At 42.2% G+C, this 21,738-nt stretch overlaps 1 protein-coding gene and 1 long non-coding RNA gene across 2 annotated transcripts in view; one reads left to right on the forward strand and one right to left on the reverse strand.

Moving 5' to 3' along the window:
• The first annotated feature begins 842 nt into the window (after positions 1-842).
• Positions 843-1,356, forward strand: LOC120921726. The gene is made up of 2 exons (XR_005744934.1): positions 843-947; positions 1,175-1,356. It is a non-coding gene; the product is annotated as an uncharacterized LOC120921726 (long non-coding RNA).
• Positions 1,357-13,285: 11,929 nt separating this feature from the next.
• LOC120921724 (NACHT, LRR and PYD domains-containing protein 14-like) overlaps positions 13,286-21,738 on the reverse strand; it is a 483,121-nt gene continuing 474,668 nt past the window's right edge. The window contains exons 12-13 of the mRNA XM_040334262.1: positions 13,607-13,676; positions 13,286-13,511 (exon numbers count right to left, since the gene is read on the reverse strand). Of these exons, the coding sequence (XP_040190196.1) occupies positions 13,643-13,676 (34 nt within the window). The 3' untranslated portion in view covers positions 13,286-13,511; positions 13,607-13,642. The remainder of the gene's footprint in view (positions 13,512-13,606; positions 13,677-21,738) is intronic.

Below are 21,738 nucleotides of genomic sequence, written 5' to 3' on the forward strand. Positions count from 1 at the left end.
TGATCCCCCCTTTTCTCTAGGGTGCCTTTGCCATTTGGTTGCTGATGGCCTGGGTGACTCTATGCCACCCTGGTCCTTTGTTGGAGACTCAGGTTAGTCATCCCGCCCCTTTAAGAGTCTAAACCATTTTGGTTATTCCTATTTTGTTTGTTCCGACCCCTCGTTTAATCTGGGCGGAACTGACCACCTAGGGGCGGCCACCTTGGATCTCCCTGCCCAGCCCATTTTGTCATTGGACACACTTTTGATTCAGGCCCACCCCCAGCAGCTTTGCATCACAGCTGGGGGGTATTTAAAGGTCAATTATGTTTGCTCTTGCCATGGCTCTGAAATGTCAGAGCTTCAGGCTGTCTCTGCCTTATGATTTCTCAGGCATGTGATTTCAACCTCTTCAAACAGGTTTGTTTCTCTCTCTTTCCTTGTTTTATTCTACAGCTTTTTTTGATATCCTAATATTACTGCATTGGGTGTTTATATTGACACCATTAGTGATTTATATGTCTTCTTATATGTTTTTTATTAGCAACCAGCGTTGTTAGAGGTTTCTCTCCAACTGATCAATGCTAACTGGCTGTTTAACTCTTCCTGTGCTGGACACAATTTTGCTAGTCCCTCCTTTTGATCCGATCCAACTGCCTATCCAAGGTATTTACATATGCTTATATATGGATACAGCTGTATATAGAAACTTTTATTTTTAACCTTATTGCTTGAGATTTTACCCCCCCAGAATTTTCTTTGGTGGGTGTACTCTCCCATTATTTATTATTGTTTACCTTTTTTACTATAGCATTGTGAAAACCCCACTTGGACTGACTGGCTGGTGTGGCTCTCCTTTGGGATGCTTGCTAGATTCGGCATATATACTGTGGAATCCTTTTTCACAGTTTGATTTAATGGCATACAGCTGATTTTAATTGTGATTGGATGTTCTTGGACCTGGACGGGTAAGTGTGCTCCTGGTCTCTTTCACTGTACAACTAGTTTATGTGACCTTTGTATTTTCATGAACTACTCTATTACAAATGTTTATCCCCCAAATATCATTTATGTATAAATATAGATCATTTTGTACTGCAACACCAGCGGTCTGTACTTTTCAGACTGTTGTTGTTGTTTTTGGCAATATTCACAATGCCTTATTTTGTTTTTCTCTCTTTTTTCTATTTTGTAGCTTGTTGCACTGCCCTTGATAAAGCTCAATCGAGCGAAACATGTCGGGCCTCCTCCAACAGGTTCCTCTGCTACTGTTTTAGTCGCTAACATCACCTATGAGACCATCCATGTCTTGTTTGATATTCTGTGTTATTTAAAAACCAATTTATATGTCTGAATAAATTATTATTTTTATATTTATTTCATTGTTTTGGATTGAATTTTCCAATATTAACACCTTTAAAATCCCAGGGTTTGTCACCCTTTCCCGCATTTCTTGTTTTCTATATATTTCTCTACCTATAGCAAGAAGCAGGAACCCAGCCCTAAACAATGTACTGCACAGACAATATATCACAGGGGACAGGTAGAGTGCTGGTGAAATAGGCAGAGATTCACCTATATATATTTCTCTACCTATAGCAAGAAGCAGGAACCCAGCCCTAAACAATGTACTCTATTTCTCTACCTATAGCAAGAAGCAGAAACCTATCTCTAAACCTACCTCTAAACAATGTACTGCACAGACAGTATATCACAGGGGACAGGTGCAGTGCTGTTGAAATATACCTAGTCACCCATAGATTGCTGTCCATATAGGAACATTTCTGGAACCTGTCCCTGAACTATGTACTGGACACACACAGTATATAACAGGTGCACAGGTGGTGGCAGGTGCAGTGCTGTTGAAATATACAGAGTCACCTATAGATTGCTGTCCCTATAGAAACATTTCTGGAACCTGTCCCTGAACTATGTACTGGACACACACACAGTATATCACAGGTGCACAGGTGGTGGCAGTTGAAATATACAGAGTCACCTATAGATTGCTGTCCCTATAGGAACATTTCTGGAACCTGTCCCTGAACTATGTACTGGACACACACAGTATATAACAGGTGGTGGCAGGTGCAGTTGAAATATACAGAGTCACCTATAGATTGCTGTCCCTATAGGAACATTTCTGGAACCTGTCCCTGAACTATGTACTGGACACACACACACAGTATATCACAGGTGCACAGGTGGTGGCAGTTGAAATATACAGAGTCACCTATAGATTGCTGTCCCTATAGGAACATTTCTGGAACCTGTCCCTGAACTATGTACTGGACACACACAGTATATAACAGGTGGTGGCAGGTGCAGTTGAAATATACAGAGTCACCTATAGATTGCTATCCCTATAGGAACATTTCTGGAACCTGTCCCTGAACTATGTACTGGACACACACAGTATATCACAGGTGCACAGGTGGTGGCAGGTGCAGTGCTGTTGAAATATACAGAGTCACCTATAGATTGCTGTCCCTATAGGAAAATTTATGGAACCTGTCCCTGAACTATGTACTGGACACACACAGTATATCACAGGTGCACAGGTGGTGGCAGGTGCAGTGCTGTTGAAATATACAGAGTCACCTATAGATTGCTGTCCCTATAGGAACATTTCTGGAACCTGTCCCTGAACTATGTACTGGACACACACAGTATATAACAGGTGGTGGCAGGTGCAGTTGAAATATACATAGTCACCTATAGATTGCTGTCCTATAGGAACATTTCTGGAACCTGTCCCTGAACTATGTACTGGACACACACGGTATATCACAGGTGGTGGCAGGTGCAGTTGAAATATAGAGTCACCTATAGATTGCTGTCCCTATAGGAAAGTTTCTGGAACCTGTCCTTGAACTATGTACTGGACACACACAGTATATCACAGGTGCACAGGTGGTGGCAGGTGCAGTGCTGTTGAAATATACAGAGTCACCTATAGATTGCTGTCCCTATAGCTGAACAAAATTCCTAAACTATATGAAGTACAGCAGATGTCACAGGAATAAAGAGTGCTTGTTTAGATTTCTGAAGCAGGATACACCTCTCTGACACTGTCCCACAATCAACAACAGCAGCCTCTCCCTATCATAACTACAACACAGTGACGAGCCATAAACCATAAGATGATGCAGATCTCATAGAAAAAAAAAGTGTGCTTGTTTAGATTTCTGAAGCAGGATACATCTCTCTGACACTGTCCCTAAGCAGCAGCAGCCTCTCCCTATCATAACTAAAGCACAGTGACGAGCCAGAAACCATAAGATGATGCAGATCTCAAAGAAATAAAGTGTGCTTGTTTAGATTTCTGAAGCAGGATACAGCTCTCTGACACTGTCCCTAAGCAGCAGCAGCCTCTCCCTATCATAACTAAAGCACAGTGACGAGCCAGAAACCATAAGATGATGCAGATCTCAAAGAAATAAAGTGTGCTTGTTTAGATTTCTGAAGCAGGATACAGCTCTCTGACACTGTCCCTAAGCAGCAGCAGCCTCTCCCTATCATAACTAAAGCACAGTGACGAGCAAGACCCCCATCAGGGGTCTTTTAGATACGGACAGTGCACATGTAATCTACAATATGTAGGTAGAACTAAAAGACCCCAGATGGTCCGTATCAAATAACACATTAAAAATATACTAAAGGGTATTGATAAACACAATGTCAGTAGACACTTTGATCAAGTCCACAATAGGAATCCACGTCATTTATCTTTCTGGGCTATAGACAAGTACAACAAACCATGGAGAGGGGCACATCTAGTTAGAACGATAAGCCAAAAAGAATCTTAATGGATACACACTTTACATTCATTGGTGCCTGATGGATTAAATGTGGACTTTGATGTCAACTGTTTTCTCAGTAATTTTTAAGTATTTATGCATTGTAGTTTATTGTAAAGGATGAGATGAAGCTGCACTTCGGTTTATTTTTAATCTTGATCCAATCTTCCCCACCCCTTGCCTGCCCTATATTCAATGGCTAATAGCCTATATTGGATAGTCTGATGACGGGCAATTTTTGAGCTAGGGTGGATCCTACTATTTTACATTATACATCTTTGGGCGTCGACCCATTTTATATTAATTATTATTATATATAATAATATTTTATATTCTAATTTCATTTTAATCTATTATAATATTTTAATTATGCAATTTTATATACAGGAGAAGGTAATGGTTTCTTCCCATATTTGATTCAGTACAGACTGTTATCAATCATCAGAACGTTTCTAGTGACCACTTGTGTTCACGATATGTTCCGGTCTTCTCACCTTGCACCTTTATGATTATCAGTCTATATGTGCAAATATCCTGTTTTAGTCTCTACAATTAAGTCCAGGTAATATACTGACGAGTTCGCTCGTTTATTTGGACACACAATTTTGCTATGATTTTGCCCATTGTTCTCTATTAAAGATTGCTGTGTGTGTTCCCATATCCAAGATGGCCGCGGCTCGGCCTAAGGGCATCCAGCATCGAAAATGGCTGCATTGAACTTCCGCCCACTGCCCTATTTAAGAAGAGTGGGTCGAACCAATCCCTAGCCTCTGATGAAGTCACGTGTCGTGACGTAACGGGTAAGGCGTATCTAGAATTTACCGGAAGTGACGCGGCATCTCGTCCGCACTACCGCTGTATGTCATCTCGTGTTTCAATGTTTTAAAGTTTTACGCTATGCATCCAGATTTTTTTTAATCTATTAAACATTCGTTGGGAATTACTTCACTATTGGAGCCCTTTTTTCTTTTCAACCACCTTGTATTTGCTGGGATACGGAGTCGCCATCTTTGGGAAGCCCGGATCTGCATACAGAGTGAAGGACACGCTTCTGGAGAATAATCTACAGGACGGCGGTCGCCCATTTGAGAAGGAAAAAGTTTGTGTGCAGTCCAGCTGATGATTCCTATGCTGTTTTCCCCTGTGAGGGAGGTAAGCGCTCTGTGAGCCCAGTCGTCATGTGATTATTTACTACTTGTAATTGGATCATTCCATCGCTGCCAGCACGTTTACACGGATTACTTGATTATTTGTTGTAGCTATTTGGGACATTTCATTCATTCATTTAGTTATCTATTTGAAACACTCTATTGGACTATCCTTGTTTAGCACATTTCTCAAGCCATTAATATTGATTGTGGATTTGAGTCATTTCCTCTATTAGAGGATCTTAAGAATCATTCTTTCTATTGTTCACTTAATCATTTTGTTTATGTGTATATGTCATATACCTTTGCGCTCATCATATACTTTATATATTCACTGGTTTTGTTGTTAGCACAATTTAGATTTGAGCTGCATTGGTTCTTTATTATTCATTTTAGATTGTCAGCACATTTCTCACTTTTATTAGGTTAGTATTGGCCAGCGCTTTAGTCACCCCCCCTTATTCAAGAAACCATAAGATGATGCAGATCTCAAAGAAATAAAGTGTGCTTGTTTCGATTTCTGAAGCAGGATACACCTCTCCCTATCATAACTAAAGCAGAGTGACGATCTGTGCTGTGTGCCTCGATCTAATATAGAGGCTGGTCACATGCTGGGTCACATGCTGCACTGGCCAATCACAGCCATGCCATAAGTAGGCATGGCTGTGATCAGTTCCCAGTCACAGTAGTAAAACAAATGGCGATTGGCTGCCGTGCAGCGCGCCAAAACAAACCCGAACTCCGAACCCAAACTTTTTTCAATTATTCGGGTTCGGGAGCAAAAAAAACCCAAAGTCTGTACCGAACCCGAACTTTACAGTTCGGGTTCGCTCAACCCTAGAAATAAGCCATCTTTAAACTAAATAGATTCACTCACCATCCATTCCCTGCCATACATACATGTCAAGAGACCTCATACCATGCTTGTTTTCATCTCGACATCCTCACCAGACTGCCGCCGACGCCCATCCAGGTGTTCTTTTATTACCACAAAATTCTTCACAGACCACATCTGATTGGAGGAGATCACAGCATGTGACCATAGGAAGTGATGTCACAGCATGTGACCTCCTCCATGGGAAGTGATGTCACAGCATGTGGGCTCAACACAGCAAATGCCCATATATGTATTTGGCAGCACAAGATAAACCCTTCCGACAGGGATTCAATACAGTAAAAATTCAATAACAATACAGCAATATAACAACAACAATACAGCAATATAACAACAACAATACAGCAATAAAAACAACAACAATACAGCAATATAACAATAACAATAGGATACAGTTCCTGATGAGAGGAGCTTATCTGCAGGTGTATGCGCACATCACAAATCAGTGTTGATCAGGCACTGAGAGATGCAGAGCGGACACACCCAGAAGGCGAATATCTGTGCATCACACAGGGGCCCTTTCGCCGGCCGACACTCCCCCTCCACAAACACCCTTCTCCAAATCAGGAAGTGTATCTCAACCAGTCTGTCTGCCCCAGTCAGCTTTCTAGAGCGGGCTGAGGGAGAACCAACAATGGGTGACACTATGACAATACATAATAAATACATCTTTAAATTTCCACAACACCCCACGCTTTTTTTTTTATGAATGAATTCTCTCTGAATTGCCAGAGCCGACAATTCATTATAGCCGCGAGTCTGGTATTAAATGACTTTTTTTCTTTCAGAAATTACACTTTGTGCAGTGACAGTTCTATGTACGAGAAACATGCGCTATTTCACATGCTTACTTTACACCACACCCCCCCCCCTGTACGAAATTTAAAGGAATATTTCACTTTTATTGTTTCACTTTTAGCATTATTAAATTCACTGCTCCCGAAAAAACTGCAGTTTTTAAAACTTTTTTTTGCATTGATACATGTTCCCTGGGACAGGACCCGAGTCCCCAAACCCTTTTTAGGACAATAACTTGCATATTAGCCTTTACAATTAGCACTTTCGAATTCAAATGTTCGAGTCCCATAGACTTTAACGGGGTTCTAAAGTTCACACGAACATTTGGTGTGTTCGCAAGTTCTGGTGCGAACCGAACAGGGGGGTGTTCGGCTCATCCCTAGACACATCACATCACATCACAAGAAAATGGCCACGATGCCTCATTTTAGGTAAGGGCTACAAGAAAATGGGCGCAGTATCATTTCCTGTCGGCAACATAAAAATACAATTATGTAACAGCCAATCCGGCTCCCTTGATGAAGTCGTGACGTAACACATAGGGCATGGCCGTTAACAGACACGGACCGGAAGTGACATGAGAAGGTGTTTTTTTTATTCCAATGCACTTTTTAAAGCTTATTTTATGTAAGAGTCCATTTGTTTACAATAAATATCCCTTTATTCAAATTTACTATACTATGGAAGGCTTTTTTTTCTTTTGATTCCTATTTCAACTGGAGCCTATAGAGATTTGGGAGCAGTTTAAAGTCTGGCGTTTTGGAGTCTGGATGCTGGTCTACTTTATGAGTCTCATGAAGGCGTGTATACAGTATACCAGTGAGAGGAACCCGAAGTGATATATTTTAAGGTTGGATATTCCTTTAAATTTTGAGGCTGGATATTCACTGTTTTAAAAGGTGAGAGTTCTGAGAGCACATAGCAGTTGTGTGAAGGCACAAAATTAATCTACATTAGAGATATCACTAGCATGAAGAACCATGTGGATTTGATGTTTTTGGACATGTTTTAGTACATGTGTTTTGCACATTGTTTGTGATAATTCAACACTGCACAAGATCACTTGTTTATGATTATTTATAATGGCACAGGGCCACCTACTGGATGGAGAACAACCTGCACCTGTCTATAGGCTGCTATGACTCAGAATTATCCAATTAACACAATATACTATCTGCCCCAGAGCTTCTCCATAAACTGATAATGATACAATGTGAGCTGAGTCATTTATAATATAGTGTCAATATACTCCTTTATATCTGATTCCAGAAACCAGAGGATGAAGATGAGAACACAGGGAGTCCTCTAAATCAGTGGCCCTGTCAAGTACCCCCAACAGGCCATGTTTTGGTAATTTCTTTTAGATAAATCAGCTGTCCAAAATACCAAGCCATTGACTATGATTTATAGCACCTGTGCAAGATAAAGCAAAACCTGCAAACATGGCCTGTTGGGGTACTTGAGGACAGGGTTGAGAACAACTGCTCTAAACATCAACACGTGTCTCCCTTCTTTTTACAGACACCATGTTGATTTTTGACATTATCATACACAAAGAATATTTTTATTTTCCAGGAAATAAGACTTTACCCCTTCAGATCTGTATGCATCTTTATTCCCACTTATGGAGCAAAGCAACTTTTACATTTCTATTATGAGACTCTTTATTCAGCAAAAATGTTGTTAACAATGAACAAAATAAAATAATATATCATTGATTTTTTTTAACTAGGCTTTTTTTTGGCAATGTTTTGCTAAAATTATTTTATTTTCTATAAAATCGTAAGATAAAATATAATTTTTATTTCTTTTTTTTAGCAGTGCTACTAAAAAGTGATTTTACTGTAAATAAAAAGTATACATTTTATTAATTGTCCCATTTAAAAGTATTTGAATGTGAAGTTTCTGATACAAAGCAAAGCATAGCGAAAAAAATTGCCCAAAAAATTAAATTTAGAAATAAAAAAATCAGCAGAAAATATCATAGCTAATGAGGATATTGGGAGAGAGGAGTTGATTAGAATTGATTGAGGTTAAATAAAAGTAAATACAGTGCCTCGAAAAAGTATTCATAGCCCTTGAAATGTTCCACATTTTGTCATGTTACAACCAAAAACGTAAATGTATTTTATTGGGATTTTATGTGATAGACAAAGTGGCAAATAATTGTGATGTGGAAGGAAAATGATAAATGGTTTTCAAATTATTATTTTTTGTATTCAGCCCCCTTTACTGTGATGACCCTAACTAAAATCTAGTGGAACCAATTGCCTTCAGAAGTCAACTAATTAGTAAATAGAGTCCACCTGTGTGTCATTTCATCTCAGTATAAATACAGCTGTTCTGTGAAGCCCTCAGAGGTTTGTTAGAGAACCTTTGTGAACAAACAGCATCATGAAAACCAAGGAACACACCAGACAGGTCAGGGATAAAGTTGTGAAGAAGTATAAAGCAGGGTTAGGTGATGAAAAATATTCCAATATTTGAACATCTCATGGAGCTCTGTTCAATCCATCATCGGAAAATGGAAAGAGTATGGCACAACTGCAAACCTACCAATACTAGACATGTGCATGACGAAAAAATTAGTTTCGTTTTGATCCGCTAATCTAGTTAATTTGTTTGGTTAAACTCGGTTAATTTGTAATCAGAATTTTCTTCGAATTTACCAATTTCTTAAATTTTTTGGGAAACTATCAAATCGATACATTTTTGGAATCGGTCAAAATGAAAATTTTATATTTTCGTTTCGAATGCAGCAAAGTGAACAAACAAAAGAAAAATCTTCACCTTTGGCTTAACAAAAACAGCATTATTTTGAAATGGTAATTCTAATAACACACAGGGCCAGATTCATAAAAGAGATACGACGGCGTATCTCCTGATACGCCGTCGTATCTCTGAGATACAAAGGTCGTATCTATTCGACCGATTCATAGAATCAGGTTACGCATTGATCTCCCTAAGATCCGACAGGTGTAAGTGACTTACACCGTCGGATCTTAGGCTGCAATTCTAGGCCGGCCGCTAGGTGGCGATTCCATTGTGGTCGGCGTAGAATATGCAAATGACTAGTTACGCCGATTCACGAATGTACGCTTTGCCCGTCGCAGTAAATGTACGCCGTTTCCGTAGAGATACGCAGCATAAAGATAAAGCTGCCCTCTAGGTGGTCTAGCCAATGTTAAGTATGGCCGTCGTTCCTGCGTCGAAATTTGAAATTTAATGTCGCCGTCCCCGCCCCATTTGAATTAGGCGGGCTTGCGCCGGGCGGATTTACGCTACGCCACCGCAACTTTACAGGCAAGTGCTTTGTGAATCAAGCACTTGCCAGTAAAACTTGCGGCGGTGTAACATAAATGTGATACGTTATGCTGTGGCTAAGTTACGTGGAAATACGTGAATCTGGCCCACACAGTCTTTGATTTCAGCAATTTGTGTAGTAAGAATTCGACTGGAGTTCAATGTAGAATTTCAGTCCAAATTTCTGAAATTCGGACAAATTTTGTTACGTTATTCGGAGCAGTCAGGAAAATTTGTTTATATTGTAATTTGGTTATTCGGATATATCAGAATCTCACAATAAAGAATTTTTTGTTCAGAATATTAATTCGGAACAAAACGAGCCGCACATGTCTAACCAAGACATGGTCGTCCACCTAAACTGACAGGCTGGGCAAGGAAAGCATTAATCAGAGAAGCAGCCAAGAGGCCCATGATAACTCTGGAGGGGCTGCAGAGATCCACAGCTCAGGGGGAGAATCTGTCCACCGGACAACTATTAGTGGTCTCTCCACAAATCTGCCCTTTATGGAAGAGTGACAAGAAGAAAGACATAAGAAGTCCTGTTTGCAGTTTGTGAGAAGCCATGTGGGGGAGGGGACACAGCAAACATGTGGAAGAAGGTGCTCTGGTCACATGAGACCAAAATTTTACTTTTTGGCCTAAAAGCAAAACACTATGTGTGGGGCAAAACTAACACTGCACATCACCCTGAACACACCATCCCCACGTGAAACATGGCGGTGGCAGCATCATGTGGTGGGGATGCTTTTCTTCAGCAGGGACAGGGAAGCTGATCAGAGTTGATGGGAAGATGGATGGAGACAAATACAGAACAATCTTAAAAGAAAACCTGCTAGAGTCTGCAAAAGACTTAAGACCGGAGCGGAGGTTCACCTTCCAGCAGGACAACGACCCTAAACATACAGCCAAAGCTACAATGGAATGGTTTAGATCAGGCATGTCCAAAGTCCAGCCTGCGTTCCGGTTTAATGCGCCCCCACTGGTGATATATATATCTTTTGTGGCCCCCAACGAATCGGGATTTGTTAGGGGGCCACAAAAGCTATATACCATATTTATTGTTCAGTTCTGGCAGCCTCGGAGGTGACAGGGAGGGGGCGGGGTGAGTGCCGTTAGATTACATACATCAGAATCTCTTGTTTACTCGGTGGACTCTGTAATAAGAAGTCCCCTGGGTTGACATTGGACAATGGTTCTGTTTATCATAGGAGGCGGGACTTTGTATTAAAGAGGCTGTTGAGTAAACAGGAGATTCTCCTGTATGTAATCTGTTGTCACTTGTCCTGCTGCTCTCCTCTCTGTCCTGACCAAGGCTGCAGATGGGCATGAATGAGGCTACATTCATGGCAATGGTGAGGCTGCAGATCGGCATTGACCCTTAATTTACTTCAGTTCTTTATTTAAAATTGTATTATTTTCCTGAAACTTCCCTCCTAAAGTGAAGGTGCGTGTTATACGCCAATACAGTATATCCAAATAACACTCCTGAGCCCATCTTAGACTCTTCACCACACACAGCCACAAAGGCAAGAAAATTCTTGTTGGCAAATGTATTAGTTAATTTGCATTTCATTTTAATGGTTCAAAGAATGTCAGGCAAAATGGTCAGCTCTCATGCATGTTCATGTAGATAAGGAAGTAGATGGACAGCCGCACTCCAAGTAGGTCTTTAAAAGAAGACGTTGCTTTTATTTAAAAGGAAAAATGCACAGCATACAAACAGCATACAGTGGGGAGAACAGCTGACGCGTTTCGCATTAAGAACTAATGCTTAATCATAGCTACTTTGGTAGCTATGATTAAGCATTAGTTCTTAATGCTTATCTACATAATCTTATGCATTGCCAGCACCCGTGTGGTTCCTGAGTGGACATTGATCACCTGCTTGTGCTCACCTGGAGCGGCGGTCCTTCTACCTCTCATGCATGTTCACTTCATCAAATCTGGCCCTCTTTGAAAGAAGTTTGGACACCCCTGGTTTATATCACAGGATAGTCATGTGTTAGAATGGCCCAGTCACAGTCCAGACCTAAATCCCATTGAAACTCTGTGGCAAGACTTGAAAATTGCTGATCACAGACGCTCTCCATCCAATCTGACAGAGCTTGAGATATTTTGCAAAGAAGAATGAGCAATAATGTTCCTCTCTAGATGTGTAAAGCTGGTAGAGACATCCCCAAAAAGACTTGCAGCTGTAATTGCAGAGAAAGGAGGTTCTACAAAGTTTTGACTCCGGGGGGCTGAATACAAATGTCCCCCCGACACTTTTCACATATTTATTTGTAAAACCATTTATCATTTTCCCTCCACTTCATAATTACATTTTTGGTTGTAACATGACAAAATGTGGAAAATTTCAAGATGTGGGAATATTTTTTTCAAGGCAGTGCAATAGCTAAATATAAATGCATTTTTATATATATATATATATATATATATATATATATATATATATATATATATATATATATATATTTTACTTTTAGGTTTTCTTTAACTGATGTCAGATGCAAATCAGAGGTCACCCTTGTATCCTACATATGCATGACATTAAATACAATGTAACAAAACATGGATACAATGAATTACTCAATAACACTTGCAGACAATCTACAAGCGTGATTTTACACACAAGAAGTTGCACTATGACAGGCTGTAACTGCCGGTAGTAGCAATGGGGGAGCAGCAGCAGGGAAACAGAGCTGGGTTTAAGAAATCCATCCTAACAACTTTGGGCCAGATTCACGTAGAATCGCGGCAGCGTAACGTATCATAGATACATTACACCGCCGCAAGTTTTCTTCGCAAGTGCCTGATTCACAAAGCACTTGCGAGAAAACTTCCGCCGGCGGCCTCCGGCGTAAGCCCGCGTAATTCAAAGGGGCGTGTGCCATTTAAATTAGGCGCGCTCCCGCGCCGGACCTACTGCGCATGCTCCCTTTTGAATTTCCTGCCGTGCTTTGCGCGAAGTGACGTAATTTTTTAGAGCGGCGACGTGCGTAGCATACTTCCGTATTCCCGGACGTCTTACACAAGAAGGAAAAATTTTCAAATTTCGATGCGGGAACGACGGCCATACTTTATACAGCACATACGTGTGCTGTGTAAAGTTAGGGCACCAAAAACGACGACTAACGACGGGAAACTAGACTAGCAGCGACGTAGCGAACGCGAAAAACCGTTGTGGATCGCCGTAACTACTAATTTGCATACCCGATGCTGGTTTACGACGCAAACTCCCCCCAGCGGCGGCCACGGTATTGCATCCTAAGATCCGACAGTGTAAAACAATTACACCTGTCGGATCAAAGGGCTATCTATGCGTAACTGGTTCTATGAATCAGCCGCATAGATACTCTGAGAGATACGACGGAGTATCTGAGATACTCCGTCGTATCTCTTTTGTGAATCTGGGAACTTGTTTCTTAGGATGTATCTCTTACATTATAAACCCTATATAGGTCCTAATACAAATTCCAATATAAAAAGATGAATGCAAAAGATGGGAAATTCCTGAACAGATCATTATGGAATATTTCCCAGTAGATGGAGGTCAGAAGATTACATGGTATTAGTCTGTCCAGTCTGAAAAAAAAAAGAAAAGTGGAAGAATTAGTCTGAGGATTATACAGTATGATAGAACTGAATCCAATCAGAAACAGCCAAATACGGAGCAATACCTTTTACTGCTGTATAACTTCCTCGTTTATGTCTGCTTATGTGCATCTTTTGTATGTAATATAAATCTCTCTAAATGATAAGAGAAAAAAAAAGTTAGTGTGAGTCTGGTATCTGTGATGGCAATCAATAATCCTGAACTGTACAGATGTCCTATATACAACCAATGTATAATCCTAATAAACACCCCCTCTTCTCCTACACGACCTATATATGACCAATATATATAATCCTGATACTCACCCCTGTCCTCCCTCGAGGAGAGCCTATATAATAGTCTTTACTGAAGGAATGCAAACATAAAGGAACAGTTCTTGCAAAGCTGCTTCTTACATGAAATCCTGCAGAACTATGTCCCCTGCCCTCCAAACACACCCTCAGCCGGCAGACTCGCCATAACCAGCCCTTAACCCCCCAATCACGAGGAAAACCACAATGATGTTGAGGGTTAAACATGGATAGCATAAACTGTTAAGTACAAAGCATACACTTTTTTAAACAGTTGGGGACGCTCCCCTTAGCCTTGTCATTAAGGGGTAGGGGACAAGGAAGAACCAATGGGAACTCGACACTTGTACATTCATACAGAAACTACAGTGGAAACAAAGAGATTATGACACACTGGCAGCCCTTCCTTTCACATCCCCCACTGAGATGCCTCTCCACACATTTTGCCTACGTGTCATGACATAACATAATTAAACACAAAAACAAGAGGGGGAGGATGGGGAGAAGGGATGCAATTTATATAGGGACATAATTGCATTATCTCAACGCCATCTTGTCCCCCAAGTCTCTCGTTCTCTGTTGGGCCATAGTCTGTGGGTAGGAGGCCAGCCCACAGCCCCTCCAAAACACACAGTGACAGTGGGTTCTGTCACATTTCTCCTCTTTTAAAAATGGACTAACCAGGTCCCTGACCTTCAACTGGTCCTAACCTGTGTTGGTCACAAACTCCAACCCCAGGCCAACAGTAAAAGTAACAGTATGACTCTGGCGCAGGGGAGAAAAAACGCACATATGATCTCCCGCTGCAGCACGGGACCGGCTGTCCGCCTTCCTATGATCTGGGTCTGGTGTGCAGGTATCGTGCAGAGGTAAATAACCCTCTGCCCCAATGCCAGCACTTCATCTGCCCTGTAGCCAGTGCTTCAGCTGGGGGGGATGGATACAAAGTTAGAGATCGGCCGCTGGAGAGGGGGAAGGGTTTTCTCCTCTCCCGGCTCTGTGACCAGCCACTGGGGCAACTTCTGACAGGGACTGTCTCCCAAACCATCTGAAAACACACTGGGGGCTGGGAAGAGGCCAGCAGAATTCTGCCCAAGAGCTTCTGCTGGAGGGATGAACATTGGGGTAGTGTCTTATTGCTGGGAGGGAGAATGGCTTTCTCCACTCCCGGTGGGGATATTTGCTGTTGGGGAAACTGCTCACAGAGATGATCTCTCGGTCTCCCTGAATTTAACTGTGAGGGTGGGCAGAGGCCAGCGGCACGCTGCTCTGTAGCCAGTGCTTCGGCTGGTCACCGGATGAAATACTCTGGGCTTGCTGCTGATCTCTATCTAACAGCCTTCCATCGCCCATCTCAACTCCCCCTTCTGAGACCTTTATGCTATCAGCTTGTCTCGCTGCCTGGGAAACCTCTGGTTTGCTCTGGCATTCTAGCACTCACAGTGCCCTCTGTATTATCGCTGCTTCTTCCATTGTGGTTAGGATGAGAGAACGTAGGGGCACCCCAGGCCCCATTTCCTCCGCATCTTCATGACTGTCATACTGCTACTTCTCCTGGACAGTCTCAGGCAATGGGAGCCATGCCGGGCTGCTGATCACTGTCAAACAGCTGCTTGTAGGCAATCTTGAGCTCCCATTCCTTCTCAACCAGGAACTCCAATTCCTCCAGGTTACACGACTCTTCAGGGAGAGCCAGCACCTCATCTCGGAAGTCTCAGGATGTCTTCCAGCTGCCACTCCCCATCGTTCCCAAAGTCTGGGTCTCCACTTTCTGTTGGGCTGCCATCTGCTGTACCTGGCAACAGTTGAGCTGTGAACCACCGGAGGGCTCTGTAGCTGGCGTCCAGCCTTGTCTACTCCCAGATTGATCTTCTGAGCTCCATATTCCACTCGTCTTGCAGTCGTTCCCTCAGGAACACCTTTCGAGCATGGTACTGTGACTGGTACATCTCTGTGGAGGAGGGAAGGATCTTTCCCTGATGGTGCCGTTTGTTGCTTAGTGTCTCTTGCCAGAGTTGCCAGCAGATCACATCCCCCCAGCTGAGCAAGGTGCGCTCTGTCGCTAGTCCCTGATGTTGCTTCCACATGTCTTGCAGCCTCCTCCCGAACTCCGCTCTCATGCTGGCCGGTCCCGTACCGCTCCTCGAAGGCTGCCCGGATCTTGAATCCTGGTGGTGGTTTGGATGTCCCGGACTGCAGGAGACGTCAAATGTGATGGATCCCGTATACCCCTCTAGGCACCTCCACCAGAACTATGTCTCCTGCCCTCTAAACGCCCCCTCAGCCAGAAGACTCGCCATAACCAGCCCTTAACCCCCCAATCACGAGGCAAACCACAATGATGAGGGTTAAACATGCAGAGCATAAACTGTTAAATACAAAGCATACACTTTTTTTAAACACAGTTGAAGACACTCTACTTAGCCTTGTCATAAAGGGGGTAGGGGACCAGGAAGAACCAATGGGAACTCGACACTTGTTCATTCATACAGAAACTACAGTTGAAACCTATAAAGAGATTCTGGCATTCTGACAGCCCCTCCTTACATATCCCCGCTGGGATGTGTCTCCACAAATTTTGCCTACGTGTCATGACATAACATAATTAAACACAAAAACAAGAGGGGGAGGATGGGGAGAAGTGATGCAATTTATACAAGGACATAATTACATTATCCCAAAGCCATCTTGTCCCCAAGTCTCTCATTCTCTGCTGGGCCATAGTCTGTGGGTAGGCCAGCCCACAGCCCCCTCCAAAACACAGTGAAAGTAGGTTCTGTCACAATGTTTAACAAAGTATATTTCAATGTGTTACCTTCTGTTTAACGCAGTTTAGTTCAGTGCGCTACTGCAATTTAACGCAGTGTATTACAGTGCATTACATGCCATTTAACGCAGTATATTTCTGTGTGTTACTGCACATTTGATGCAGTATATTGCAGTGCACCAGTGCAGTTTTACTGCAGTATAGTGTATCAGTGGAGTGTGTCTGTGTAGTGAGCACTCAAGTTGAGGTGCACCAAACATCACTTTCCATTGATTAAAGTGCATCCATGTACATATTTCCACATCTTTATTACATTTTGTTAATAAGCATCCCCCAGGAGGGCAGATATACAACATGGCGCCAAGCAGCAGTGTGATGCTGGGAGCTCCTGGGTGTTCCCCCCTGAGAGAATATGCTAAACGAGTCTGCAGGTTCACGTTAAAGCCGACCTATGCCCCCACCATGGTAACTACACATTGGTCTTCTACTAAGGGAGCAGTGAGCCTCATAACGCCACTGGAATGGCTGAATTGCAGGACTGAAGACCGGGTAGGAGTAGTTACTTTGCCTACTAAAAGTAAAAGTGCTATCTAGGTAGCTGTCTGGCTGAAACAGGATCAGGAGGAAGAGGACTGCTGCTTAATTTAAAGATACCTGTTTTTGATTTGTTTCTGGTCTTTAATACTGCATCTGTTGACTGTCTGCTCCCTTTATCATCACTGTAATATACATATAGAAGTTTGAAAACCCTCCTACCAGCCTGATTGAACTAATTTGCTTATATCAACCTGCGTGACTATTCAGTTGCAAAAACGTTCTTCTTTTGGTAAGTTTAGCAAAAAAACGCATAAATACATCTGCTTCTATTTTTACATCTACCTGCATACTTTCCTGCAAAGTTAATGAGGAAGAATACTCCTTAGTATACAGAAGTTGCCTTGTTTTTGGTCTATAGAAACTGTTTTGGGGACACCTTCCCCTCCCTTAAGAAGTTGAAAGGAGAAAAGTTGATTTCTATGGCTGGCTCCTTTGCCTGAAGAAATATCTGTTTGTGTGAACAAGTTGGAAAAACAATTACAAAGTATCTATATATCCCTCTGTACAAGCCGGTATCCTCATTCCTGTTCTACCTGCATCTTTATTTTTCTACCCACCTTTATACCCTCCTGTTGATATACCGCATACAGACTTACGTTCTATTCGGATACTTACCTGGATTTCTATTGGTAAACTGGAACGCATTTGCATTCATGTGAGAATGTAGCAGAATTATTTATGGGATGGTTAATTAAATTGTCCACCTAAGTGTAGATCAGTCATGCGTAAAGGTAAAAACTGTTAGCGATTACCGATGCAAGATTAAATGGGCTAAACACCACCGGGCTGGCAACATATTGGAATACCCCTTTTTTTTCACCTTTAGATCAGTGAATACAGAAAGTGAATAGGAATTTTTTTTGAGGGAAGAAGTAATGGTGAGAAAAGGAATAAAGACCACCCAAGCTGAAACTCCATAAAAACATATATGGTGCAAGATAAAGCAGATCAAAGGGTGGACAAAGTAACAGAGAATGAAGAAGGAATAGCCTCCCCCCAGAAGGGCAAAATAAAAATATTGGTCCAGGAGAAGAAGGAGCCACGCAGCAAGATCAACAACAACAAAAAATGGAGAAAGAAATGGACAATCTTCAGGCACTTCCTACAAAGTAAGATATGGTAGAGATGATGTCCCATTTAGAAGGTATGATTAAAGGAGAACTTAACGCTTCTAGAATGGACATACAAAATGTACTACAAAGCGTAGAAGAATCTGAAGTCCATCTAGATGAGCATAAACATGCGATTTTAGAGCTGCGGGAAAGGGCGGAGATGGATTGAATGGAAATAATGAATATCCGGTATAGGCTTGAAGACCAAGAAAATCGTAATAAACAAAATAACTTGAGGATTCGTGGACTACCGGAATCCGTAAAAAATAGGATCGAGAAAACATGGTCCGTGAGGTGTTCAATAACATACTGAAAAAAGAAGCAACCTCTCCTATACTTTTCGAAAGAGTCCATAGAATACAAAGAATAACCACTACATCAACAGATACCGTGATAGCTGTGATAGCGAGGTTCTCAAATTATGAAAGAAAACAACAAGTCTCACAGAGTATGAGATGTGCGCCACCGATTGAATTTATGGGAGTTGAGATACTAATTTTTACAGATTTATCACAAGAAACTTTAGCCCGTAGGAGGGCTCTGAAACCTCTGATAAAACAGCTAAAATATTTTTTTATAGATGGGGTTTTCCAGCCTGTTTAATAGCAAAAAATCAAGGGGTTTCTGCCACATTGCGATTTCCAGAGGACTTGAAAGATGTCTGCAGTAAATTGGACATACCATTGCTTAACTTGGAAAACTGGGAAAAAAAACAGAATGGAGGAAGTTAAAAAAACAGCTATGGAATAAAGTTTAGAGTTTTAAATAGCATAAAGAAAATAAATAAATAGCACAGTTAGCAGGGTGGGGAAGGTGGGTGGGTAAGAGAGGAGGTTTCCCTTGGGGGGGGGGGTGCACTGGGGTCCGGCCATGCCTATCTGTGCCCCCGGGACCATTCCCATATTGGGGATGAGGTCTGGGGGCCCTGGAGGGCATGTGAAGACCCTCAGGGGATGCCCCGCTTAGCTGAATGCCAACAATCTAGGCGACAGCTTGGTGGGCCATAACATTGATATTTAATGTAATAGGGGATGGGAGGGGGGCTTTATATGAGGAAATGTGTTGGGGCAGAGCTTTTTTTCTCAGAAAATAGGTGCAGGAACTCAACCACGACCCGTTCAGATTTCACAAACAGTAGAAGGGTATTAAAGGGGCATTAAATACCAGGATTGCATTACATACAGAGTGCAGAGTTCAAGGGGGATACACACAGAGTGCAGAGCTGTCACTTGTAAACATAGAAACCAGATTTCTGTGTTTACAAGTGATTGTGGTGAGCAGGCACCAAAGGGTCTGAGCCAAAGGTGGTGGAACTGAGTTCCCCCAAGTTCCTCCTGAAAAAAAGCCCTGGTTGGGGGTAATAGTTGTTGGTGCGTTGTTTTTGTTCTGTTGTTTGTTGAATGGGTCAATCCTTGGAAATTAGAAGAACTGTGTTCCCCCTTGTGGTTAAAAGTATCTGGTCACTCAAGTCATATTTACTTGAGAGATGGCGCCCTTAAAGATAGTGACCTATAATGTTAGAGGCCTAAATAGCCCTAGCAAACGGCATCAAATACTGCAGGACCTGAAAGGTTGGGCATCAAATATATATTTTTTTGCAAGAGACTCACTTTAAGCGGTCATCTAGGGCTGGTTTCAGCTCCAAAGGTTTCCCAGTCTGGTTTTATGGGTATTCTCCTAATAAGAGATCTAGAGGGATAGAAATTGGCTTTGATAGGAATACACCATTTATTTTAAAAGCAATGGAGTCTGACTCTGAAGAAAGGTACTTATTTGTAAAGGGGCACTTGTTTAATAATGAGTTTACATTTGTAAATATTTACTGTCTCAATGTTCACCCCTGTCTGTTTCTAAAAAAAGGTATTAACCACTTAACCACTTCCGGACCTTAGGTGTTTTTCAGATTTGGTGTTTGCAAGACTAAAACAGTTTTTTCTGCTAGAAAATTACTTAAAACCCCCAAACATTATATATTTTTTTTTCTAACACCCTAGAGAATAAAATAGTGATCATTGCAATACTTTTTGTCACACCGTATTTGCGCAGCGGTCTTACAAGCGCACTTTTTTTGGAAAAAAATCACTTTTTTGAATTAAAAAATAAGACAACAATAAATTTGGCCCAATTTTTTTTATATATTGTGAAAGATAATGTTACGCCGAGTAAAATGATACCCAACATGTCACGCTTAAAAATTGCGCCCGCTTGTGGCATGGCGTCAAACTTTTACCCTTAAAAATCTCGATAGGCGATGTTTAAAAAATTCTAGAGGTTGCATTTTTTGAGCTACAGAGTAGCTCTAGGGCTAGAATTATTGCTCTCGCTCGAACGATCACGGCGATACCTCACATGTGTGATTTGAACACCGTTTTCATATGCGGGCGCTACTCGCGTATGCGTTCGCTTCTGCGCGCGAGCTCGTCGGGACGGGGCGCTTTAAACATTTTTTTTTTTTTTTTCTTATTTATTTTTATTTATTTTATTACTTTTTACACTGAAAAAAAAAAAATTGATCACTTTTATTCCTATGTAAACATCCCTTGTAATAGAAAAAAGCATGTCAGGTCCTCTTAAATATAAGATCTTGGGTCAAAAAGACCTCACATCTCATATTTAGACTAAAATGCAAAAAAAAAAAAATTTGGAAATGTAATTTTTTCAAATGACAAAAAAAAATAATTGTCTCTTTAAGACGCTGGGCGGGACTGACGTTTTGACGTCACTTCCGCCCAGCAGAGCTATGGGGACGGGCGAAGGAGATTTTTCCTTCAGTCTCGTCCCCGCTCAGCTGCCGAATGGTCCCAATCTCCTCCGCCGCTACCGACGGCTACGGTAAGCGGCGGAGGGCGCGGGAGTGGGGGGGCCCTCTCCCGCCACCGATAACGGCGATCTCGCGGCGAATCCGCCGCAGAGACCGCCATTATCGTTTACCAGACCGCGCACACTAAAGATTGATACCTCGGTTGTGGCAACAGCTGCTGCCGTTACCGAGATATCAATCTTTAAAAACAGGACGTACATCGTCGTGCGCAGGTCTGGAAGTGGTTAAGGACCGCCACACGATGATATACGTCGGCAGAATGGCACGGCTGGGCACATGGACGTATATATACGTCCCCTTTAAGAGCCCAGACGTGGCGCACGCTCGCGACCCAGTCCGAAGCTCCGTGACCGTGCCCGCGGGACCCGATCCCTGCAGGTGTCCCACGGTTGGGTCACAGGAGCTGAAGAACGGGGAGAGGTGAGTGTAAACAAACCTTCCCCGTTCTTTTCTGTGGCAGTGTCAGTGATCGTCTGTTCCCTGATATAGGGAATGACGATTACTGATGTCACACGTCCAGCCCCGCCCCCCTACAGTTAGAAACACACATGAAGTCACACTTAACCCATACAGCGCCCCCTAGTGGTTAACCCCTTCACTGCCATTGTC

The sequence above is a fragment of the Rana temporaria genome, assembly GCF_905171775.1.
Source record: "Rana temporaria chromosome 4 unlocalized genomic scaffold, aRanTem1.1 chr4a, whole genome shotgun sequence".
Taxonomy (NCBI): Eukaryota; Metazoa; Chordata; class Amphibia; order Anura; family Ranidae; genus Rana; species Rana temporaria.